The 26,113-nt window shown below is 40.3% G+C and overlaps 1 protein-coding gene and 2 long non-coding RNA genes across 3 annotated transcripts; 2 read left to right on the forward strand and 1 right to left on the reverse strand.

Moving 5' to 3' along the window:
- Positions 1-3,104: 3,104 nt before the first annotated feature.
- Positions 3,105-7,514, reverse strand: LOC148045488 (uncharacterized). Its single transcript, XM_087715128.1, has 4 exons — positions 7,461-7,514; positions 6,334-6,629; positions 6,019-6,270; positions 3,105-3,233 (listed from the first exon to the last, which is right to left on the reverse strand). Exons 1-3 carry the CDS (start codon positions 7,512-7,514, stop codon positions 6,048-6,050), a joined length of 573 nt encoding a protein of 190 aa, XP_087571254.1. The 3' UTR covers positions 3,105-3,233; positions 6,019-6,047.
- Positions 7,515-18,612: 11,098 nt separating this feature from the next.
- LOC148045489 (uncharacterized) lies at positions 18,613-20,733 on the forward strand. Its single transcript, XR_015696592.1, has 3 exons — positions 18,613-18,659; positions 19,721-19,788; positions 20,595-20,733. It is a non-coding gene; the product is annotated as an uncharacterized LOC148045489 (long non-coding RNA).
- Positions 20,734-20,789: 56 nt separating this feature from the next.
- On the forward strand, positions 20,790-22,229 carry LOC148045490 (uncharacterized). Its single transcript, XR_015696593.1, has 2 exons — positions 20,790-20,865; positions 22,093-22,229. It is a non-coding gene; the product is annotated as an uncharacterized LOC148045490 (long non-coding RNA).
- Positions 22,230-26,113: the final 3,884 nt, after the last annotated feature.

Below are 26,113 nucleotides of genomic sequence, written 5' to 3' on the forward strand. Positions count from 1 at the left end.
GGAGGGGGAGGCATCGCTGCCATGGGTAGGGGTGCCAGCGGGGGCTTTGGGGCTTCACCTCAGCTACAGCGCCGGGCACAAGGGGCTAGGACTGGCTGCCCACAAAGAACCTCCCCGGGCTTGCTTTGCTGAAAATGCAGCAACTGGCGCTAGTTTGAGCAGCTGCGGCTGGCGCAAACTACAGTCAGTCACCCAGTGCTCAACAAAACAAGTTTGGGGAGGTCCTTTGCGGGTGGCCAGTTCTAGCCGCACCTTAGAGGGGGCGTTCCCGGAAGTTAATTACTTCTGGGTTCACTGACCAACTGGTCCGCAAGGACTGGCAAGGACCGGTAGGAACCCACCCCTGCTCTGTACCTTGTAAAAATTTATCTAGATCTTGTGGTTCGTTTTGGAATCTGTGCTGTTCTTTATCTTTCTTGTATCTAGCCTGTAACTCCATATATGGCCACCAATCAATGCCTATGCACTGTTCTTTTAGTTGTAATCTTGTTTTTAATTCCTCTTGATCGTTTAGTAAAGCTTTGTATCTTTTTATTTTATCTATGTCTAATACATTTTGATAGATTAATGCTTCCATCATTGATAGCAATTCAGAATCTTAATATAGTGGGTTTTTAAAAAATATTTTGCCATACTTGTAGCAAAGCATCCCTACTTAAATGTTTCTGGAAATAACTGTGGGTTTTATTTTTGCTGTCCCATATAAATGCATGCCATGCATTTCTATATAAAGACACATCATGGTCAAACCCGATTCCTGCTGTGGCATTTCAAAAGGATGCATTAAACCTGCCTTGCTGGATGTCAGATCGCTTGTCCATTACTGCCAATGAGCAAAGTTGCCTGCCATGAGAGGCAAAGGCTCCAGCAGGAGATTAAAATTTTATGGCTGTATCCCAGGGAAGGAGGTTGTCCTCAAACCTGGATCTAGCCAGCTGTTAACCAAACTCCCCAAATTGCCATCTCCAGTTGAGGCAGAATCTGGCCTGGAAGCAGGAAAGCAGGATCAAATTTTTCTAGGAATTTTCCCTGTCCATAATAATACAAGGAAGGTGGAAGGAAGGTAGAACCAAGACAGAAAACTTTCTTGGCTAAAAGAGAAAAGCAACGGGAAGTCCCCTCACTGTGTTTTGCAACAGGCAGGGTAGACCTGATTCACATACCCTGCATTCTTGTTTAAAAGCATAGTTTATAGAATAATCCTAAAGAGAAATGATGATCAACAGGTGGGTGAAATATCCCATTTTTATGGCTTGACAAATAAGTATTTCTTAATTCACAGAATGTGAAAAAAATTATTGAGGCTTCTAAAAAGATAGAGCATCTTAACCCAGACTAGTCCCTTCCAGGCCTAATGGATTTCACTGCCCATCCTGGCTGTGAACTGTGACGGCTTTAATCCAGTATGTGTCGAAGGCTCCATGTTTTGGTAGGATGCAGTTGATTGGCTGCATCCTGAATCTGCTACACTTTTATCCCAGGTTGGATCCCTGCTCTGCAGTAAATATCACTTCCCCCACCACATCCTTTCATTGTTTCTGAGTTGGGGGATGAGGAGCAGAGTGGGTTTGCTTGAAATTGCTTCAAATCAAAGGCACCACACCTTGGTTTATTTTCTTGAGCTCTGAGCCTGCCCAGAGAGGAAGAATCCTCTGTCCATGGAAGAGAATTGCTTAGTAGGCTTTTCCTTTCCTCCTTGGAAAGTCATTTATTGGGAAAGGGATAATTATGAACACTATTCCCTCTCACTGTTGATGAGTACAGAGGCATTGATGAAGCCCCCTCAAGTGGTGAAGGCACCCATCCAGTGCCTGGCTGCTGCCTCTCAGGGGGATTTCTGAGGGATTTCTCTGTGAGAGATGCTGTACTCTGTGAGAGATGCTGTACTCTGTGCAGGGGCACAAGGCAGGGGCCTTTCTATCAACTTCGAACAGAACTTGTCTGAAGCCATTTTACTATTCCTCAGTTGTCACACAGAAGGGGAAGGTGGTTGGAATGCCTTGCTAGACACAACAGAGAGCTTTCTTGTAAGAATCAAGGTCATCTCCACAGGGAACGGATCAAGTCAGGGAAGGAGTGCCTGGAGAGCCCCCCAATTGACACAATTGGCCAATGGGACTTGTGACACTTGAGGATGAGTTTTTATTCTTCTTTTAATTATACTGAAACAATGGGAACTATTTAGAGTTGGTTTTCCTTTAATCAATGCCAATATGATGTACTCAATAAAGAAGTCATTTGAGGTGGATTCGAGTCTCAGAGTTCGAATTTGTTTGAGTTCATTAGTTGGAACCTTGACATTTTCTTTGCCTCTCTCTATGATGGTGGGCTGTCCACCTGGCTGGCTAGCTGACTGGTCTGCCATAAAACTGAGCTTCATCTGTCATCGGACTGCAGCAGTGCCACTGATGCTGGGCAATACAGGAGCTGACTGAAGCTGCTCCGCAGGGCAGACTCTCCCCTCCGGGTCCAATGTGGTTGCATGGTAGTGGGCAGGCAGTGGGATGAGGAGGCAGGGTGGAGTCCATTGCCCTCTCTTTTGGTAGTGGCCAAGTGTTGTGCAGCTTCTGGGATTGCATGACTGGTTGGAGGAGCAGCCTGATTTCCCCACACAGCGACCACTGTGTCCCCTGTTTCCCAGGGCAGAGCTTTTTGAAAAAGCCCAGTGCCAGAGGCCTCTACCCACCCATGCAGCACCCTCTCTGCATGTCACATCCAATGGGAAGGCAGAGTCATACTCCTTGGCACATGAACTGGCCACCAAAATAAACAGCTAATTGTGCCACACAGTGAATTGTCCATGGCTAATTCTCTCAGCCAATCTCCTGGGACGACATGGAATTTGAGGCGTAATGGGGGAGGAGTGGCAATGGAGGAGCTATGGAGTAGGGGCAGCCAGGGATGAACTCCCATGGAGGGTTGGCTGGGGCCTGAGAACTGGGGTGAAGTAAGCAGCGCCAAGTGACTGTGGCCAATTATCCATTCCGCCCAGCACCAAAGGCCAGTCTTTAGCAAATGTTTCCCATCTCATTTGTAAACATACATATCCTCATTTACACATGCACAAATATAAATAAAAATATAGAAGAAAAAAAATAAAGCTGGCCAAATTTATTTAAAGGAACACCTTGCAATGCTTTAAAAAGGTCAGTCCAAATCAGGGTCATGCATTTAGCTGTGCCAGAAACAACAAATGTCTTCTAGGATTCTTGCAAACAGCATCTCAACAAAATCTACAGGGGAAAAAAGATTATCAGGAATTATTATTTCAGACCTTTATGACTAGACTAAGAGTTCCCTTAAGTTAGTTATTATTCCTTGAGTGACAGAGCATTGATTATGCTACAGGGTATTAATTATGTTCATTAGTTCTTAGCAGCCTTTCTCAACTTATACTTATTCCCCATTCCCAATGGGTTCAATGTGCCTGAAAGACATTCTACATGAAACCGCTGGGCGAGATCATCCGACGGCACGGGATAAAATACCACCAGTATGCGGACGATACACAGTTGTATCTGTCCGCCCCGTGCCAACTCAATGAAGCGATGGACGTGATGAGCCAGGGCCTTGAAGCTGTTAGAGACTGGATGGGGGTTAACAAGCTTGTACTCAATCCAGATAAGACCGAGTGGCTGCTGTGCTTCCCTCCCACTAATTGGCCAAGTGTTCCATCTCTCAGGCTGAGGGGTCAAATAATACGCCCCTCAGATAGGGTCCGCAACTTGGGAGTCCTCCTGGACCCACAGCTGACTTTTGAACACCATTTGTCAGCTGTGACCAGGGGGGCATTTGCCCAGGTTCGCCTGGTGCACCAGTTGCGTCCCTACCTGAACCGGGAGGCTCTCACAACAGTCACTCGTGCCCTTGTGACCTCTAGGCTGGAGTACTGCAATGTGCTCTACATGGGGCTGCCCTTGAAGAGTATTCGGAGACTTCAGCTGGTGCAGAATGCAGCTGCGCGAGCGATCGTGGGTGCGCCTCGTTTCACCCACGTAACACCTATCCTCCGCGAGCTGCACTGGCTGCCTGTTGATCTCCGGGTGCGCTTCAAGGTGCTAGTTGTTACCTACAAAGCCCTTCATGGTATTGGATCTGGGTACTTGAGAGACCGCCTACTGCCAATTACCTCCACTAGGCCAATAAGATCCCATAGATTAGGCCTCCTCCAAATTCCATCAGCCGGCCAATGTCGGCTGGCAACTACCCGGAGGAGAGCCTTCTCGGTGGCTGCTCCGACCCTCTGGAATGAACTCCCCGTGGAGATTCGTACCCTCACCACCCTCCAGACCTTCCGTATAGCCCTTAAAACCTGGCTGTCCCGACAGGCCTGGGGCTAGAGACCTCAACCCCACTCGAATAGGATGACTGTTGCGTTTTTAATGATGTATTGTCTTTATGTTTGTAACTTGTTTGTCCCCCCTCCCCCTGAATTGTGAGCCGCCCTGAGTCCCCCCAGGGAAAAGGGCGGCATACAAATAAAGCAATTCAATTCAATTCAATTCTATTTGGAAAGCAGATTTAGGCCCTCACTCAAAGGGTAACTCCTTCTTTCTCTCCATTTCTCCTCTTTGATTCAGAACACCAAGGGATTAAGAATCCACTCTGCTCCTGGCCACAGGAACAAGGATCAGTGGCCCCATAGCATCTTCTCTAACCACCAGCAAGAGACGATCAGGTTTGCCCCAATGCCAGACTCTGATTTGTCATTTTGTTCTGCCATTGTCCATCTGATGGCCCTGCTTCACATTTTCATTTTGTGAAGCTCATTTCCCAGAAAACTCTTCCAGCTACCTGATCCGTTGAATGAGAGGTGAAATGAGCCCAAAATGAGGAGTGGTTCAACACTGCAGTGCACTTCATTTCCACAGGCCTTTTGAAAATCCTTTTCTTTGACTGAGGTATGACAGGGCATAAAAATGAAAACTGTTTCCCATAACTCAACACAATGTCTCTTTTTCTCAAAATCAGCTTGGTTGTCCATCTGCAAGATTATATATCATTCAATGGGTAAAGCTCCTTTGCCATGGGCCAAGAGAAGTGGGAATGTTGCCAGAAACAATGTTACCAATGTTATGTGGATGGAGCAGCTGTGTTGTGCCTTTTATGTGAATGGAAAGTATTTATTTATTTTCTATAATATATTACAGAGAGTACAGTAAACAATATAGTACCCATTACTATTACTATACAATACTACCCAGTATATAATATATTACCCAGGAGTTAGGACTTTTTGTTATGAAATAAAACTATACTATCAAGGATACCACAACTTTAACTGAACGTATTCACTTTTTCATCTCTAGGCCTTCATCACATGACTGGGGTTCTGGTAATTGGGTGGATGGAGTAGCTGTGTTATGTCTTTTATGTGAATGTGGATGTATTTATTTTCTATAATATATTACATAGAACACAGTAAATAATATACTACCCAATATTATACAATATTACCCAGTATATAATATATTATTAAGGATTTAGGCCTTCTTGTTATGAAGTATAACTATACTATCAAGAACACCACAAACTTTGCTTCAACATATTCCCTTTTCCTTCACTGGTTGACAGAGGTTCTGGAAATTATTAGGTTTTTTTTTTTTAAAAAAAAAATAAGGTTCTACAATCTGAAAATGTTTGAGCATCTCTCCTACATTAGAAGCAAACTGGGAAAATGGTAAAAAATTGTTTGCTGGTTCTTGTAGAAAATAGCTTCAGTCAAAGATTTTGATCTCTTGGTACAGTATATAACTTATATAACCACCTATCTCTCACAGAGTGATCCTTGATGGCTTACAGCAAGGAAAACAAAAACACCAACCCCCCCTCCAACATGCACACTCCAACGTCCCAGAACCATTCATATTGTTAGTTCTCTGATTCCACTCCATCCTAGCCCAATGGTTGAGGTAACAGCTTTCCTGTCATTCAGGAAGGCTAAAAGTATCGGCCATCTTGGAATGGTAGTAAAATGTAGCCTTCAAGAATATTCCCTTCTGATATGACAGGACTTACCAATCAACAACACAGGTTTTGCTTCCACTTTACATGGCCTCCATGGGAGGGTGGTTCTCAGAATTCATGGGCCCCATGGGGCCTTCAGGACTCATGTCTTGGGGGTGGCTATCAGGACTCATGGGCCATGGAAAGCTTTCAGGCCTTATGGGTTGTGGAGGAGTCTCAGGAGATATGGGACCAGGGTGACCCTCAGGACCCATGGGCCACACAGGAACCATAGGCCCCTCAGGCCCTGGAGGACTTTGAGGTCTGGGAAGCCCTGCAGGCCTTGGAAATCCTGGAAGTCTGGGAGGTCCTAAACGTCCTGGAAACCCTGGAGTTCTGGGAGGTCCTAAAGGCCCGGGAAACCCTGGAGGATTGTAAGGTCCTGAAGGCTCTGGAAACCCTGGGGGTCTGGGAGGCCCTGGGGGTCTAGGAGGCCCAGCAGGAACATTATACACTAGTTTTATTAAAGCCATTATTAGAGGGTCAACTATCTCTTTTGGATAGTAAAAACTGGAACTTAAAGGTTGGTTTTGAGGTGGATTGCCCAGAGTTGGGTAGCTTGGATCTGATGGATTGAATGGGAATGGCCATTGTTCACTGCTTTCAATTTCTCTAGGGCGAGCCTGGAAGAGAAGGGAAAAATGAGGGGAAAAAATAAGATTAAAAAGATTAAAGATGAGATTACAAGTTGTAGATATAATGATTTTACAATATTTCAGTTGAGATGATAACTGTTTTTTATGAAATCATTCCATCACATCCAGTTCTATTTACAGAACTGATTCCCCAAGTCAAATCAAGCCAGCCATCATCAAAGATTGCAGCCCATCACCAGAGTTCAAGCAAGCATTTTGTTTGCCTTTATCCATGTATCTGGAAGTCAACAAGAAAAATCTGCTCCCCATTCTTAAGATGGCTTAGTAGGTCATGGGATTGTAGAAGCTGACCTTCCCTTCCAAGTCTTCAAGAGACATCGATCCAAATCCACCTTTGGAAAACTTTTAACAGGAAATGCTTACTTTGAAACCTCTACGGTATGTCAGTGTTTCTCAGCCTTGACATCTGTAAGATTTGTGGACTTCAACTCCTAGAATTCCTTAGTAAGCCATGCACACATCTTAAAGTATCAAGGTTGGGACACACTGCTCCGTGCTAATGAGGAACTTCTGGTTGAACTTCTGGTTGAAATCTCTGCAAGGTCTACAACTTCCTACATTGACTGAACATTTCTTTTCTTTCCCTCTCTCTGTCTCTCGGATTCCTCCACCCCAGCCTCTATTTGCAGTGTGAAATAATAATGTTGATTACTGAAGGGTCTTGAGAAAATGACTGTTCTGCCCAAGTCATTCCATAAGCACCACATGTCTCCTGACTCCCAAACTTTGTGTGTTTTTCAAGCATTAAATGAATCCTACATATTTCTGACATGCAATCACAATCTATAATGTGGATACCTCAAAAGGAACAATGATGACCAAAAGACAGGCAAGAAGGGCCACAATCTTCATTTTGTTGGATAAACCTATAAGAACAATTTATCATTAGTTATTAACAGTTAGGTAACTGAATGCCAAGTTAATTCATGCTCCTCAAGAAAAAATTTAGAACTCTACCATGAGATGGGCATCTGGAATTTTGTTTCCCAGATCTCAAGGCTCTATCCAATTGTGTTTAAGACAGTGATATAATTATGTGTTCATTTCTAATGAATATCAATGATAAAAAAAGCCTTTCTCTGGAAAACATTCTAATTATTTTAAAGCGAACATTGGCCCCTCCCATTGGCTGTATGAGAGTCCAAACTGAATCTTCTGATTTATATTTAAGAGAAAAATACACTGAGACATTAATGATCTCAAACAATGTGGATTCATTACACTTTTGAGATTATATCCTTCCAAAGCTTTTGGGCACAATCCTCTGAGTGGCTGCATTCAGGATATGGAGCCTCTTCATACCTATGACTATCAGTAAGTAATAGTGATTATAAGTCATAGTGGCATGTCATAGACATATGACATATCTAATATAGTGATATGTTATAGATTATAAATGATAGTGATCATAGTGATATGTCACAGGTTGTGACATAAGTCACAACCTATGGCTATCATTAAGTGTTGTATCTTATGATTCTTGATGAATGTATTCTATTTTATTTTTATTTATGTACACTGAGAGCATATGCACCAAAGACAAATTCCTTATGTGTCCACTCACACGTGGCCAATAAAGAATTCTATTCTATTCTATTCTATTCTATTCTATTCTATTCTATTCTATTCTATTCTATTCTATTCTATTCTACTCTACTCTACTCTACTCTACTCTACTCTACTCTACTCTACTCTACTCTACTCTACTCTATTCCTTCATGAGAAAACAATGGAATTTCCAGTGGACAGAGAAGAGCATGGGTGATTCAGTGACTGACTTCTTAATACCGAAGCTTTACCTGACTATGGCCATTGGAAATATAATAGAAAAAGTATTACTATTTTATGTAAATACTTCAATGTTCCTCTATTCATCATGGTAAAAAGAAGAGTTAAATTAAATAAATAAATAAACAGTACTCTCCTATGGTCCTATGACAATATGTCTGAGCTCCTGAATTTGGAATGTAAATGTGAAGGAATATAATCTTCCCATACATGAAACATTTGCTATCTAGAAGCTGAAGCTGATTTTGACTTGCTCTGACAAAGCAGGGGAAGAAAAGCGGGAAATAAAATAAGGAAGGGCAAAGAGCCTGCTCTTCTAAAAACATGACTGGCTATTTGACCACTTTAAAATGAATATTATATTTCTTATATGACCAAAATAATACAAGAAGCAATGCAATTTTAAAAACTGGGGTGCAAAGTAGCTATAAGTCAGGGGTGTCAAACTCATGACCCACAAGCTGGAGGCGTCACATGCTGGCTACCCCAAACCCCAGTTTAGTGAAAGGGAAAAAAGTTGTGATATTTCATGTTACGACAACGTGATGACACCCCTGCTAGAAGTAAATTGATTTTAGTGAACAGGTTAAGCAGGTGTGGCTATTTCTATATCCCTCATTCATTTAAAAGTATCTCAAAATGATCAAAGTTCACGAGCCGATATTTATGCAGCTCTTCATATCAGTAATTCTGTTTGCCAAATAATAGTTGAAGAAGCATTAAAACAAATATATTCGGACTTACCTTTTTCTTTGCAATGAAGTTTTTGTTCCGCACTGAGCAATGTTCTAAAGTGAAGTGGCAATGCTTATATATTCTCTGGGATTTCCTGGGATTAGGTAGATCATCTAACCACACATCTTCTGTGGTTAGAAGACTTTCGCTCTGATCTCTTCCAAATATGTATGTAATAATCTTCAAAATTGCTCTGTTTTGAAATCTTTTGTGGCTTCCAGAAGATGGTCCTGTGGAAAAGTTGGGCAAGAAATTTCTCGTTAGGAGTTGATGGTAGTGATGCAGCAACAGACTTAAAGGGTTTCTTTGAATACAAGTAAAGTTACCTTCAAGTCAAGCTGGTTTCATAATGACTCCATGAATATATATTCTTTTCCTATATTGACATGAAAATGCTTTGCCATTTCTTTGTTTTGGATTTTTTTTCTCACTTTCCCAATTTAGTCTATAACCCTAGAATTTCTTCAGACTCTCCAGTCCAATATGTTCCAGAATGTCATTTTATTTTACTTATTATTACATTTCTACATCACAGATATCACCTATGTTACTCACAATTTTACTCTGTGGTGAAAGCAAACTTCATAAGCCATTTGGTTCTGTACCTCCTTCCCTCTTCAGTTATGCTTGGTGTCCTTTCTTAGAATCTCGTGGTACTAGTTTATAATGTGTGTCTTTAATTAAGAGTCTGGTTAAGTAGAAATTGTGTGTGATTTATTCTAAGTCATATTGTTATCCTGCCTTTCATAAAGCTTTAAGGACGTTTTGGAGTTAAACACTTTAGACTTTTTGTGTAACTGTTTTCACATTCTTAATTGGTTTACATCCCCTCCATGAATACTCTGTGAGAGGCTTGTGGGTTCTGTTAAGGTAGAAAGCAGCATTAGGTTTCACATTTTGTTATCACTGGTTCACCCCGCATGCGCTTGCATGCTTCACATATGTGCTTTGCTTGCAAGAGTGCCTTCCACGAATGCACCTGGCCTCAAAAACATGCCTAAATAGGATGGCATAGAGCCATGGCGGGCCCACCTGTATTTTCCGCTACCGTTTCAGACAGGTCTTAACTGAGGAGCCAGACTAAGAATATCCACAATGCATTAATCATGATGAGACAACAAAAAAGGAATCCCATATTGGATGGGTTGTCACCTGGGGTAACAAGGGACATAGCAGTTGGTATCCCTGGCAGCTGCCAAAAAGTGAGCTACAGGCGATCTACTCCACAAAGTACTCATCAAGTAAATTCTATGGAAAGGGTTTCAAACATGTCATATAAGACAAGAGGAATCCTAGTTGCTGAGTGGCATTGTGCAGAGATATATTGAATAGCCACATGGAATGTCAGAGGAATGAATCAGGGTAAATCAGAAATTGTCAAATGAGAAATGATCAGATCAGAAATTGATCTACTTGGTGTCAGTGAGCTTCACTGCTCAGACGATGGCTTTTTCAAGTCTGAGCATTCATTCACTCTATTATTCAGAACATGATATGTGGAAAACAAATGGAGTGGTATTTACTGAAAGCAAATAAACCAGAACATGATGCCAAAGAACATGATGGCTGGACCCCATTAAAGCTGACACCAGCCAGAGCATAGAAAAATCTCAAAGAAGCAGTGCAAGATAGTAAGAAGTAGAGAGACTTGGCCCACAAAACCCCTAAGAGTCAGATCTGACTGAAGGAAAGGAAAAAGGAAAGGAAAAGGAAAGGAAATGGAAAAGAAGGAAAGGAAAAAGGAAAGGAAATGGGAAAGAAGAAAGGAAAGGATGAAGACGGGAAGGGAAGGGAAAAGAAAAAAGGGAAAAGGAAATAAGGAAAGGAAAGGAGAAAGGAAAAGAGAAAGGAAAGGAAAAAAGAAAGGAAAAGGAAAGGAAGATAGAAGAAGGACCGAAAGGGAAAGGAAAGAGTGGAATGGATTGGTACTGCTCAAAAACTAAGTCTCAAGATCCTGTGGATCCCTTTGGCTCAGGCAGTCCAACTCCATGCTGCTTCCCTCTTTCCGCAAAGCGAAGGAATCACAGAAATACTGCCGAGCCCAGAATGGGGCTTCAGATGACGCAATGCCTGAGAAACCCCAGATGTGCAGAGAAATGCAGCCTACAACCAGCAAATCGCATTTTCCCAGGAGCCGATGAAGCCCCAGAGGACCAATGGGAATTTTCCTTTCTGCAGCGTCATCGGTCTCCGGGTAGGGTCTTCCTTGATTTCACCAATCACTAGATGGAGGAGAGAGTTCAGTGCAGAGAGTGAAGGGAGGGAGGGAGGGAAGATATTTATGACTATATAAAATATAGTCATATTTTAAGACATTAAAAAACATTGCACAGCAGTTTGAAACTTCTGTGTGGTGTTTTCTTGTTATGTGTGCGGCCACGCAGCTTAGAGGAAACATTGATTAGGACTATTAGACCAAAAAATGGATGAACAATCTCAATACATAATCATTGACATACTCACTGCAGCCAGGATTGCTTTTGCACAAAACTGGGAAAAAATCAATACACCCACAGATGAAACAATAATTAGAAAAGTACTCGAATGTGCAGAGATGGACAAAATGACACTAGAACTAAAAGAAAGAGAAGAATCGGATTTTTATAAAATATGGAATAAAATTTATAAGTGGCTAGAAAACAGAAGCCAAAACAGAAAATAGAGAATGTAAATATATGGTGATATAAATAATAAATATTATTATAAGTGTTAGCACTACTGTTGTTATATTATAGGACAAAGTAAAAGCAATAGGAAGGCAATGCAGACTGGAGAATTATAAAGGCTAAACAAGAAAGCCGATACAGGAGGCTGTATAATTACTTTATATTGTTATGTATGTTTTGTGTTTTGTTTGTTCTTGTGGTGTTTTTCTTTCTGTTTTTAAAGATTAAAGCATTCAATAAAAATTATTAACAACAAAAAAGAAAATCTGAATAACAGCTTTGGTTTCACTGCCCCATTCTAATCTTCATTATCTGTCTGTTCTTTATTATCATTTTGTTTCCCTATTGTGCCTCATTTTAGTAAGCCTAAATCTACAAGATTGGTTCATACAAAGAGGATTGTTTAGTTAAGGCCCCAGAACTGTGATCCACCAGGTAAGTCATAAATATGGAGGATCAAGGAACTAAAGCATTAATTCCTCATTAAGCTCAGCGAGTAGTTTGGTTTATCTTGAAAATGAGTTAATGCCGTATGTTAGAGCTTGTGCTTATCTTGGATCTTTTCTTCAGAGTATCTGGCTGTTTTTCTGGATTATTTAAGATTCTTATGATTATAAAATTCCTCTTTTCAGTCTGAGGAACAATCTGGCTTCTGACTTCATCCATTTCCTTCAGTGGAAACTACAGTTGACCAAGATTTTTGACAATGCATGATGTCCCCAATGTCCTCATTACATGAGCTTTGCTTCAGAATTCAACTTTTGTTACATGTATGATCTGATTTTCCTCAACCACCTCTAGCTCACTTACATGGGATTTTCTCCTCATTTTTCCCCATAACAACACTGTGAGGGAAACTGATCTGACGTTAATTGGCTCATATCCACTCTGTAAACTCTGAAGACAAATGGGGAATTGAGTTTTTCAAGTCCTAGTCTAGCATCTCAATCACATCACTAAAATGCTCCTGGACTTGAAATGCCTATGGTGGCGGCAGTAGTAAATTCTGAAATGGACAAAAAGTTGAATTTGTTGACCTTCAGAAACCCTTCCAAAGTATAATTCTATGACTGAACCTCATTTTCTCCCCCCACTCCATATTCATGTTGTGTTTTGTTATTATGTCTAACTTGACTCTAGTTTGGAGGGGGGAAAGTGTATGAGCATCAGTGCAATGAAATGTCATCTTTCTTAGATATTGCTTTTGGGTGGAGAAGTGACATCAGACTTATTCTGTACTTGATAAAAAGGTCTCAGAAGTTTTGTTTGTACATCAACTGTGAAGAATTAGGAAGATTATACTGCTTAATCCAGTACTTGGTCTTCCTTTTCCTATTTGGTAAGAGAATGGAGCCTTGTTGAATTAAGATTATCAAACTGTGGGAAACAAAAGAATTTCTACACTTGTGTTTTTAGGATTTAGGACTAGATTTAGCTAAACCCTGAATCTTAAGGGATTGTGTTTCAGATTTGCATCTCAGTGTGACAAAGAAGAATCCCTGCAAAATGAAGCAGATTGAACCAGGAAGGTTTTTACAAGTGATGTGCTCTTTCATAATGTTGCAGAAAGTGTGGTTTCGAAAAAGATATATATTTTTCTTTGTAAGATAATCAAGGAATAATTCAATGTCTCTCAAATCTCCTCCTCATAACCAAGTTAAAATTCTCAAACTAGCAGAAAACTATACTGGTGGAAAATGTGCCCTTTGCACTGGGAATCCTTACCTTGCTTAGGCTCAATGCCAGCCAAGAGTGATGTCCTTTTGTGGACATTAAGGAAAGGGACTAGTATTTTTTTGTGATTTTTAAAGAAATACTTGGATCCTGGAAATACCTCTGAAAGTATTCATGGCAAAAATGTTGTCACCTTTTGTCTTCTTGATGCAAAAAATTTCTTGAATGATGATACAGCTAAGGACTCATTTATATTCTCTTATGTATTGGTTGGAAATAAAATGAAGATTAAGAATGTAACAGAAAATAACATTTTATTAGGCCTCTTCTTGCCATGGGTAGATGTTGGTGGGCAAAAATGACTTAGCAGTACTCTCAGCTTTCCCTTTTGAAAAGAAAAACAAGAATGCAAATGTCAGAGAATAATGGAATGGATCAGAATGAGCATTTTCAAAGTAACATTGATGTCATAAACCATGCAGAGGGTTAAAAATAAATGAGAACAATATTTAGAAATTATAACTATTTCAATATTACACATTAGAACTGTGATTCTGCAATTCCCTTCAATTCTCAGAGGAAGGTAGACTTGTTTGGACTTCCAAAGTCTGAGAGGACTAGAAGGACTTGATGAAGTAAGAGCTTCTGTGGAAATGATGCACTGTTCTAAACAAAAATCTGTATTTCACTCAGTTACATGAAACACTGTCACCCCAGATGGTCAGATCAATAAAACTCTTCAGTCAATTCTGACTATACCATATAGAATAGAATAGAATAGAATAGAATAGAATAACAGAATTGGAGGGGACCTGGAGGTCTTCTAGTCCAACCCCCTGCTCAGGGAGGAAACCCTGTACCATTTCAGAGAAATGGTTGTCCAATTTCTTCTTAAAATCTTCCAGTGTTGGAGGATTCACAACTTCTGGAGGCAAGTTGTTCCACTGGTTAATTGTTCTAATTGTCAGGAAATTTCTCCTCAGTTCTAAGTTGCTTCTCTCCTTGATTAGTTTCCATCCATTGCTTCTTCAAGTCCTTAAGAGAATAGCTTGACTCCCTCTTCATTGTGGCAACCACTGAGATATCATGGCTATCATGTCACAGCCCTTCTTTTCATCAAACTAGACATACCCAATTCCAGCAACCGTTCTTTATATGTTTTAGCCTCCAGGCCTCTAATCACCTTTGTTGCTCTTCTCTGCATTCTTTCTAGAGTCTCAACATCTTTTTTACATCATGGCAACCAAAACTTGATAAAGTATTCCAAATGTGGCCTTACCAAGACATTTTAAAGTGGTATTAACACTTCAGGTGATCTTGATTCTATCCCTTTGTTAATGCAGCCTAGAACTGTGTTGGCTTTCTTGGCAGCTGTATATAGATTTGGTGGAAAGACAACATATTTATATTTATATTTATATTTATTTCCCTTTCTGCAACATTGCCAAGCACCACAGAACTTGTCAAACCTTCCTGGTTTAATCTGCTTCATTTTGCATTGATTTTTCTTTGCCATAATGAGCTGCAAATGTGGAACAGCCCACAAAATTCAGGGTTTAGCAAAATCCAACCCTAAGCCCTAAAACCTCAAGTGTAAAAACTGTGGCTTCCCACAATTTTATCATCTTAATTCAAGAATGCTCCATTCTCTTAGCAAATAGATAACGGAGGTGGGTCAATCAGAGCAAATACTAGATTAAGGAGTATAATCTTCCTAATTCTCCACAGGTGATGGACTAACAAAAGTTCTGAGACAATTGTATTAAGGTCAGAGTACATATGATGTCACTTCTTCACCTAAAAGGAATATCTAAGAAAGGCAATGATTTTCTCTGAAACATTTCATTGCACTGTTACACATACAGTTTTCTTTCTCCTTAAAAACACCAAAGAAAAACATGGATATAGAAGAAAACTTTTGACGTTCAGTCAAAGAATTATAGATTGGAATGAATTCTGGAGATCACCTAAGTCAGCCCTTCACCCTATTTACTATAACAGGACGCATATCCTAGGTCAGATCTGCACACTTTATGGCCCCCAAACCTCATCCAACCCTTGACTGTCCCTGTTCCACATCTATGACATCATTTAGAAATTAGAAATCAAATTTAAATAAGCACCTCGCAGGAGACAGGAGAAGAAGTAGAGTTGGGTCTGGTTCTGTGTAGTTGATTAATGGGTGAGAAAGGGCAAGGTGAACAAATGTTTATCTGTGCCTGCACAGCGCTCACACCTCACTTGGAGCAGAACAAGGAGTTGAAGAAATGGAGTTTGAGGACATCAGAATAGGTTACATTGATTTGCCTCTCCACAACAGTCCCAGTGCGACTCTTTGGGAAAGGCTGCTCCAGGGAAGGGTTGAGTGCTTAATTAATTAGCCACCCCTCTGCTACATCAAGGGCATGAGTATTCTGGTAACAAGATTTAATTGAAGATTGATATGATGGTCTAAGGGAGGTGGGGCACAGTGGCTAAGATGCTGAGCTTGTCGATCAGAAAGGTCAGCAATTCGGCAGTTCGAATCCCTAGTACCGCGTAACAGAGTGAGCTCCCGTTACTTGTCCCAGCTTCTGCCCACCTAGCATTTCGAAAGCATGTAAAAATGTAAGTAGAAAAATAGGAACCACCTTTGGTGGGAAGGTAACAGTGTTCCATGCACCTTCAGCATTTAGTCATGCTGGCCACATGACCATGGAGACATTTTCGGACAGCCCTGGTTCTTCAGCTTTGAAACGAAAACGAGCATTGCCCCCTAGAGTTGGGAACAACTAGCATCTATGTGCAAGGGGAACCTTTACCTTCACCTTATACTGGTCTAGAATTCAAGAGACTAAAACCTCCAGAGTTTGAAGCTAGGAATTTGGGTCAATTCCTCTCAGCCCAATTTCCCTTACAGTGCTATAGTGGGACAAAATGAGAGAGAAAAACCCATGTAAATGAGCTAGAGTTGTCTAAAGAAAAGCAGATCACACATGCAACAAAAAATTAATTCTGTAGCAGAGCTCACCTTATGAACACCTGGGGGAGATTATGCAATGTCAAAAATCTTGATCAATTGTACATTTCATTGATGATGCTGAAACTTTAATGATGATAATGATGATGATGCATCTGTCTCAGAAACCAGATTCTTTCTAGGACAAGTCCAGTGAAAAGGTTTTTTATTAATGCAAGAATGCTAAACAAACTAGAAAAACAACATGATTCCCTAAAGAAATAAGCCAAACTAAGCATGTCCAATATGAAGCAGTCACTCCTTTTTTGACATAAGCCAAACAACTGCTTAGCTTAATGAGGAATCAAACTTTTAATTCCGGCATCCACAAGAGTTGTGGCTTACCTGTTGGATCACACTGCCAGAACCTTAACTGAATAGGCCTTTGTGTGTGAATCAGATTTGCAGATTTAAGCTTATCAAAATATAGAACAACTGTGGAGAAACTGACAATAAAGAACATGGGACAGATAATGAAGACTGGAATCATCCATAACCAGCTAGGTATGTATTTTTTTCTCCCAGTCAAACTGATTTTCTATTTCTGCTTGTATCTAATATTGTACAAGGTCTGTCTGTCTGTCTGTCTGTCTGTCTGTCATCTCTCTCTCTCTCTCTCTCTTTCTCTCTCTTCTTGCTTTTTTTCTTCGACAGGGAAATTGGAAAGTTGAGCTTATGAGAAATAAACATATTGATTTATAAACTTTATATTCTACATCCTCATTGCTGTTAAAAAAACATACCATATTGGAGTTGTGGTCTGAGGATATAAAAAAAAAAGACTGTGAAAACAATTTCAGTAACAAATCTAAAAATATGATTAAATGCAAAAGTTCCCTGAAGTTCTACGAAGCCAGGATAACAACATGACTTAGATTGAATCACAGAACATTCCTAATTAACCAGAATCTTAGTGAAGGACACAGGTCATAAACTGGTGTCAGAAACTTCTAAGAAATAAGCACATCCATAACTCAACAGGGAAGTATTTCTACAATCAAATTGTTTATACCTTTTCATTTACAGCAAACTAAAATTGTGGGTTACTTAGGTGAGATATGTGGTGTAGAAATTTATAAATAAAACAAAGTGTCTAAAGAAACTCTAGGGTTGTAGACTAAATTGGGAAATTGAGAAAAAAAATCCAGAACAAAGAAAGGACAGAGCATTTTCATGTCAATACTAGAAAAAAATATGGATCCATGGAGTTATTATGAACCCAGCTTGACTTGAAGGTAACTTTACCATGTTTCCCTGAAAATAAACCCGATCTTATTTGCTTTTGGGCCCCAAAATAAGCACCAGGTCTTGTTATTGGGGGATATCTTACCTATTCACCTAAGGACCACCGCAGCCTGGCCCCAACACCTGTTGCAATGTTGCCTGATTTCTTCTGTGCATCGCACTGATGCCACTGCTTGTGGCAGGAGGCCGCATGGCTCATTGCATAAGTGCTACTGTGAAGCATTCTGTCAAGAGCAGTGTCACCAGCATGATGCACCATATGGCACCTGGCAGCAAGTGGCTGCAGAAAAATTCAGGCAGTAGCCCTATAGGTATTGGGGCATGGGAGTTGGGCTACAATGGTCCTAGGGTGAGTGGGTGCAGGGTGCTTGGGACAGCTCCATCCCCCACCCCAACTTGATTTTTACTCATTTATCTTGCCCCACCTCATACAACCAGACGGTGGGATGGAGTTGCCGGGGTCTTAACTAGGGCTTATTTTTTGGGGTGGGGCTTATATTAGGTGCACATGTAAAAGCACAGATTGGGCCTTATTTTTGGGGTAGGTCATTTTTTGAAGAGGAAACACGGTACTTGTATTGAAAGAAACTCTTTAGGTCTGTTGCTAGACCACCATCATCAAATCTCAAGGAGATAATTCTAAAGTAACTTGCTCAACTTTGCCACAAAACCATCTTCTGGAAGCCACAAAAGATTTCAAAATGGGTTTTAAAAGGATGATTACATGTGTACTTGGGAGTGATTAGGGCAAAATTCCTCCAGCCCCAGAAGATGGTGTGGTTAGATGTTCATCCTAATCCCAGGAAGTTTCAGAGTGTATATAAGTGTTGCCATTACACCTCAGAACATCACTCAGAGAGAGCAGAACAGAAACTGCATTGCAAAGAAAAGGTAAGTCAGAATATATTTGTTTTAATGCTATTATTTGGCAAACAGATATGAAGAACTGCATAAATATTTGCTTTCAATTTTGATAGTTTTGAGATAATTTGAGTCAGTGTGGAATGTAGAAATAGCAACACAGGCTTGATCCTTTCACTGAACTCAATTTATCCATGGCTACATTCTTTATATAGTACTGCTTCTTATAATATTTTGATCTGCTCTTATAAGACATTATTCATTTTAAAATGATCAAAGAGTCATCAATGCTTTTAGCCGAGTAGGGCCTTTGTCCTCTCCTATTTCCTTTCCTTCTTTTCCTCCCCTGTTTTGTCAGAGCAAATGAAATCAAACTCATGTTCTCCTGAAGCAAAGGTTTCATGTATTAGAAAGATACATTCCTTCCCATTTAATTCCAAATTCAGGGCAGACCCATTGCTCTAGGAAATACCAATATTTTTTCTATTAATAGTTTATTTTCCATGCCAACATTCAGGTAAAGCTCGGGGATAAAGGAGTCAGAGAGCTCCCATGGTCTTCTCTATCTGTTGGAGATTCAGTTGTTGTTTTTTATGAAGGAAGGGGGTTAATAGACTGAATGTAGCCACTCAGACGATTCTCTCCAAAAGTTTTGGAAGGGTGTAGTATCAAAATTGTAATGGATCTGCATTGTTCAAGATCATTAATGTCTCTAGTGTCTTTTCCTCTTAAATATAAATCAGAATATTCAGTTTAGACTCTGATATAGCCAATGGAAGGGCCAATGTTTATATTTGCTTTTAAAATAATTAACACATTTTAAAATGCTGAAAGATATTTTTAAAAAAATCATTGATATTCATTAGAAATCCACACATTTATATTTACTTTCTTGAACACAATTGCATAGCATTTGTGCAGGTATCATTAGTGCCATGATATTTGGGAAGCAAAATTCCAGATATTCACCTCATGGTAGGACAGAGTTATAATAGTCATTTGGAGACCAACAGAATTTTCTTGATCACCATGAATTAACTTGATGTTCAGCTAACTAATCGTTAATAAATAAAAACTAATTGTTCTTACAGATTTATCCAACAAAATGAAGTTTCTGATTGTTTTTGCCTGTCTTTTGGCCATCATTCTCCCTCTTGAGGTACACATTAAGGATTGTGATCGCATGATAAAAATATCTAGGATTCATTTAATGCTTGAAAACTGCAAATGTTTGAGGGTCAGGGGGTCGTGTGGTATGTATGGAATAGATTGGGCAGAGCATTATTTTTTTCAAGATTTTTGCCTGAAGATTCAGTGAGGGAAGTCAGCATTATTATTCCACACTGCAAAAGGAGGCTGGGATGAAGCAATTGGATAGATAGAGAAAGGGAGAAAGAAGCAATGTTGAGTTCATATAGCAAGTTCATCACTTGCAGAGTTGAACTAGATTCTCCTTCTCATTAGCATGGAGCAGCGTTTCTCAACTTGGCAACTGTAAGATGTGTGGCAATGACTTGCTAGGAAATTCTGGGAGTTGAAGTCCACATATCTTCAAACAATGCTGAAATACACTGATCTACTGTGGATGTTTCAAAGTTAGTATTTCTTGTTGATAAAATTTCCAAAGGTGGATCTGAGGATGATGTCCTTAGCAGCCTACTAGGAAGATCAGTTTCCACAATCCCATCACCTTCCAAACCAACCGAAAACTGGGATCCAGATTTTTTTACATGTTCTTCTGGATACCTGGCTGAAAGCAATCAAAATGCTTGGTGCTCTTGTGATGGGATGCAATGTTTGCTGATGACTGGCTTGATTTGACTTGGGGAGTCAGTTCTGTAAATACCACATTTGATTGACTGCAATTATATCACAATAAATGACATATTTTAAAATAATTGTAACATTAATTACATTTGCTCATTTTAACCTGATGTCTTTCTCATTCTTCTCTTCCTCTCACAGGCCAGTAGTAGTAGTAGTGAAAGTGGAAGCCATGAAAGACGGAGATATCCATCTCGTCCTCCAGATATTTTAACCAAAGATTTAATTGAGGCCTTAATAAAGGCTCTAGCAGCTGTCCCACCACCCCCTCCCCCACCCCCTCCACCTCCGCCACCACCTCCGCCACCACCTCCGCCACCACCTCCGCCACCACCTCCGCCACCACCACCTCCGCCACCACCTCCACCACCACCTCCACCACCACCTCCAGCTAAGTGAAATCTATTGACAGGTATGTACTGTTGAGATATTTCACCTCAGAGGGCAATACATTGTGGGCTACTCCTGCTAGCATTTCATGATGACTGATCTAGTTACTTTCTAGAGGAAAAACTGGTTATTTTCTTAGGTAGTTGGCTAGGGTGGGATGGAATCAAGGAATTAGCATTATGAGTATGCTGGTGGCGATTGTGATTTTTGTAGTGGTGGTATTCAAAAACTTTTCCTACCAGTTCTGTGGGCATGCCTTAGTGGGCGTGGCTTGGTGGGGCAGCATTTGCTGTGAGTGACATTGAGTTGGCCATGCCTGCACAGTCATATGACCCATCCACAAAGCCACGCGCACAGAACCCGGTAGGAAAAGAAAATTGAACTTACAGCTATTGCAACCTGTTTCTTCATCCCACACTGTGACCTTACCTTCCTCCCATGGTTGGCTGCCAGGGAAGGCAAGCCAGGACTGACCTGTCACCACTGAGCCATTGCTGCTCGGCTCTCCACCAGTCCACATCTTGCCCCCCTTATCGTGAGATGCTTGCAGCTGCTGCCTCTCTTTTTCTTTGCAAAAAGCCTCCCAGCCATCGCCTCTTTGCCAGCTTGAACCAAGCCTTTGGGCAAGGTGACTGGTGAGGTGATTTGCTGGACCGCATGGCGAAGGGAACATATATAGCACGTGGGGACGGGGTGAGCATCGAGCGTCAAGCAGGGGATGAGGGTGGGCCCAGCCAGAGGTTGTATTTATTAATTTGGTGAACTAGTTAAAATTGCTGCTACTTGTCCGTCCAAACTGGTCCAAACCAGCTGAATACCACTCTGGGTGTTTGTTTTTACTGGTTGCTGTGGGCCATCTAGGATCACTCTGTGAAAGATAAATGATTACATCAGTTCTGCTCCTTACCAAAAGAATGAAAGCTTTGGATGAAGCCATCTTGCCCAAGAAGCATCAAAGACCTGTTTACAAAAGCCAACTTGGCTCTTCTGTAGATTGGGTGGGGGGCTTAAAATTGCAGAAACCAACTGAAAAATAAAAACCCTGGTAATTCCAAGAACCCCAGTCCTTTTAGAACCCTTTAGAACCCTTCTAAAAGTGAAGGACTAGTTTACAACCAAAGAGAATAAGTTATTCTGGAGCTGTGACAACTAACTTATGAATACAGCAGGCAATACTTAGTCTATTCATAAAGGGAGGAGTTCTGAAATAATACATAACAATCTATTTTTGTTGTTGTTGTTGTTGTAGATCTTGCCGAGATGATCTTTACAAGATACCTAGAAGATAACCTTTTGCTTCTGGCACAGTCCAATGAATGACCCTGATATAGATTGACTTTTTAAAGCTTTGCAATGCTTTCCTTTGAATAAATTTGAGCAGCATTACATTTCTTCTATTTTTTTCTTCTTTTGGTACATTTGTGGGTGTGAGTGTTTATGAATGAGATGAGAGACATTTCCCAAAAACTGCCCCGTGGAGCTGGGAACACTTTTTACTTCATCATTTTAAAGTTTATGATGGCAAAGAAAATAAAAATAAAAGGAAATTGAAGATGTTATTCTTCCAAAAGAAAGGCCAGTTATCAAATGCTGAAACTTTCTTACAATTTTTCAGCCTCATCATTAACATACATAAGTCAAAATAAAGCAATCATCAGGCCACAAAGCTTCCAGCAATTTCAATCACATCTAAATATAACTAAATTATATTTAATATAATTTAAATTTATTATATTCAACTCTAGTGGACTCTTGATGATATACATCCCCTGCTAGAAAACCTCCCGTAAAACAAGGTAAACCATAAAGCCAAACAGGCAGCCCAGGCTTAAATAAATAAACAGATTAATCTGATCTAACAAACAAAACAAAATATATATCTCTCTCCCTCTCCTTCCCTCCCTCCCTCCCTCCCTCCCTCCCTCTCTCCTCCCCAGTGTGCATGTTTTAAAACTGTATTTCTTTAAGTTTTGATTTCATAGAAGAAAAGCCTATAACTTGACTTTTTTGGGGAAAAAGGATGTTTGCGAAAGATATAAAAATATATCTGATTTTAGAGAGATTTGCAATAGTGGTGAATATCTGTAGCTGTGGTGTAGAGCTATTTAGAGAGATTGTCTGAGGGGTTTTTGTGCATCAGAGCAAATGGAAGTAAGCAATTATGCCAAAAATGGCTGTTTGGGAAATACAACTTTTTAATAAGATATTCAGAGAGCTGAAAAAAGAGAGACATCGCTGTTCCAGATTAAAATTATGCTCCATTCATTCAGGAACTTTATATTTGAGCTAGTTTTCCATTTTCCAGATGCTCCCTAGAATATTCAATGGCACATTATTGCTACCTGGAATAAGGCCCATACAGGTGTTAAAGCACCTTCCTTTTTAATATGAATATTGGGAAAAATAGCAGAACAGAACAGGCCACAATAAGTATTTTAAAATTAAAATTAATTTAAAAAACAGTGAAATACATTAAAGATAAATAAGAAAAAGTTAGCGATATATTTGATATAGTGCTGAGTAAAAATATATATTTTCTTCCTCCAGATTTTCTAAACTTTTGCATATTTTAAAAATTAATATTATCAGAGCTTTGATATATAAAATAAATTTAAGTGTACTAAGAACAACCAAGTATGGGATTTGTTTCATTTACTTCATAAACCAAGTGATCAAACATGTGATGTCCCAGTATGAAAAAAGATAATTGCATCATACTAAAGTAGGACATAAAGTGAGATTTGGACATTAAGAGTGAACATATGGGGTCAGGCTGGATAGCCTCTTAGGGCCCCTTTCATCTTGTTATTATAAAGTAAAAGACCAAGTTTGAAGCTTGCGGAAGAACAAGAAGTGTGAATGCCAAAACCGCAGAGTTCAGCTAAAGTTCTCACAAAACCACAAAGTTCAGCTAAAGTTCTCAGAAAGCCACGTAGCCATTATAAGACTAGAGCTCCATGCTCGAATACCTGCGGCCCATACAAAAGGGGAAACAAGACAGTAACCAATCAGAAATGGGTTAAGTGTTCCATGTTGCGCTGCTTTTGACAAAGTATAAGAATGTGTGCCTCCATTAGAAGAGTTGTTCAGAAGTTACATGCTTGCTTTGACTAGCTTTTCTGAACCTGACTGCCAAATAAACTTCTCCTTGATCCTGAAACATCTAAGTCCTGTTATTTGCTGCAACCATACTGCTGTCATCAATTAAAGGAGTAAAGGTAAAGGTTCCGCCACACATGCGTGCTAGCTGTTCCCAATTCTAGGGGGCAGTGCCCATCTGTGTTTCTAAGCTGAAGAGTCAGCGCTGTCCGAAGATGTCTCTGTGGTCATGTGGCCGGCATGACTAAACGGTGAATAGCAGTAGCAGTTAGACATATACCGCTTCATAGGGCTTTCAGCCCTCTCTAAGTGGTTTACAGAGTCAGCATATCGCCCCCACAGTCTGGGTCCTCATTTTACCCACCTCGGAAGGATGGAAGGCTGAGTCAACCTTGAGCCGGTGAGATTAGAACCGCTGAACTGCAGATAACAGTCAGTTGAAGTGGCCTGCACCCTAATCACTGCGCCACCTCGGCACACAGAGTGCTGTTACCTCCCCACCAAAGTGGTTCCTACTTTTCTACTTGCATTTTTACATGCTTTTGAACTGCTAGGTTGGCAGAAGCTCACTCCATTACATGGCACTAGGGATTCGAACAGCTAAACTGCTGACTTTTCTGATCAACAAGCTCAGCCTCTTAGCCACTGAAACACTGCATCCCTCCCAATTAAAGGAGTAACTGTGGCCAGTTATGTGAGAACTGACAAGAACCAGATAAATCCTAGATAAATTTCACAAACTATGGTTTCTTTCTCCACAGTTAAAGTCTCATATTGGAGATTTTACAGGCTGGTCATACTTGATTCAAATTCATTTATGGATAATCAGTCTTGATATGGAGACGATTTGGGACAATAGTAAATCCTCCCACAGGTAGCCATCCAACCTGTTGGAATCCTTCCAAGATTGCAGACCAGAGGTGGTATTCAGCAGATTCTGACCAGTTCTGGAGAACCAGTAGCTGAAATTTTGAGTAGTTCAGAGAACCGGTAAATACCACCTCTGACTGCCCCTGCCCGCATCTATTCTCTGTCTCCTGAGTCCCAGCTGATTAGGAGGGAATGGGGATTTTGCAGTAACCTTCCCTTGCCACATCAAGCCATGCGACACGCACCAAGCCATGCCTACCCAGCCACACCATGTCCACCAAGCCGTGCCCACAGAACCAGTAGTAAAAAATTTTGAATCCCACCACTGTTGCAAATCACAGAAATCACACAAACACAAAACATCCAGAAACTGCTGGCTTCTCTCATGTGAGCTAAAGTCAGTGTGAATGACTTTACCATTACAAAAGCTCTGCATGAAAATGGGATTCATAGGATACTAGTCATGGGCTTTCTGCTAAAACAAAGCAAGGTTATGGCATACACTTGAAAGTAAACCAGGAAGTGTATAATTGTGGAGTCTGTTTGGCAAGAACAAAGAATGCTTATTCATAGGGAATATGCAAGTGAAAAGCTTGTAACAATTCTGGGTGGTTAGAAAGCTGATAAAAGTAACAAAGAGGTCTTGCAGACCTCAGCTAGACATTAGGGATATAGATGGCATAGAGTCAATATAATGTGTATTAGGTAACTCCTGAAGCATTCGTTGGCCAAGGCTTAGAACATGGATAGCTAGAGACCAATAGAATAATTGTTAGATCATTACTAAAATGTTTATTAGATGATATTTCTTATATATGCTGCCTTATTCCGCTTTCTGCTTTAGTGAAAATGTATAAAGTTTTCTAAATTCTATGGTTTGGGATTCTTGGCATTTTGGCCAAGACCCCTTTTCTTGGAGCACTCCAATAAAAAGCAAAACAAAACCTACACCTCGTGTCTGGTATACTTCATCGGCCTTGGCACCAGGCTCAGACCCAAACTGGGGACAAGAGTAGCAGAACAGAATATTTAATTTTGGAACAAAATCAAACATACAAAATCCCTGTTGTATAATCTGAAGCTACCAGTGAGTTTAATTGTTGTGAACAATAGTGTTCTAGATAACTGAGTAAAATATAGTGTCTGGAACTGATAACCATGCATCATTTCCATGGAAGCTTTACCTCTTCCTTTATTAAGGAAAATATGTTTAGTAGTACTATAGGCAGCGCTACCATACTTTTCGGAGAATAAGACACACCAAGATTTTGAAGAGGCAATTTTTTTTAAAAAAACCAGTT

The sequence above is a fragment of the Thamnophis sirtalis genome, unplaced genomic scaffold, assembly GCF_051295495.1.
Source record: "Thamnophis sirtalis isolate CommonGarterSnake01/CBP01778 unplaced genomic scaffold, rThaSir2_p1.2 scaffold_5, whole genome shotgun sequence".
Lineage (NCBI taxonomy): Eukaryota > Metazoa > Chordata > Lepidosauria > Squamata > Natricidae > Thamnophis > Thamnophis sirtalis.

Coding starts and splice junctions, on each gene's coding strand:
- LOC148045488 (XM_087715128.1), bottom strand. CDS start 7,514: ATGAAGATTGTGGCCCTTCTTGCCTGTCTTTTGGTCATCATTGTTCCT. Junction 6,630..7,460: donor TCATCATTGTTCCTTTTGAG/GTATCCACATTA, acceptor CTTCTCTTCCAG/GCTCGCCCTAGAGAAATTGA. Junction 6,271..6,333: donor GGACCTCCCAGAACTCCAGG/GTTTCCAGGACG, acceptor AGGGCTTCCCAG/ACCTCAAAGTCCTCCAGGGC.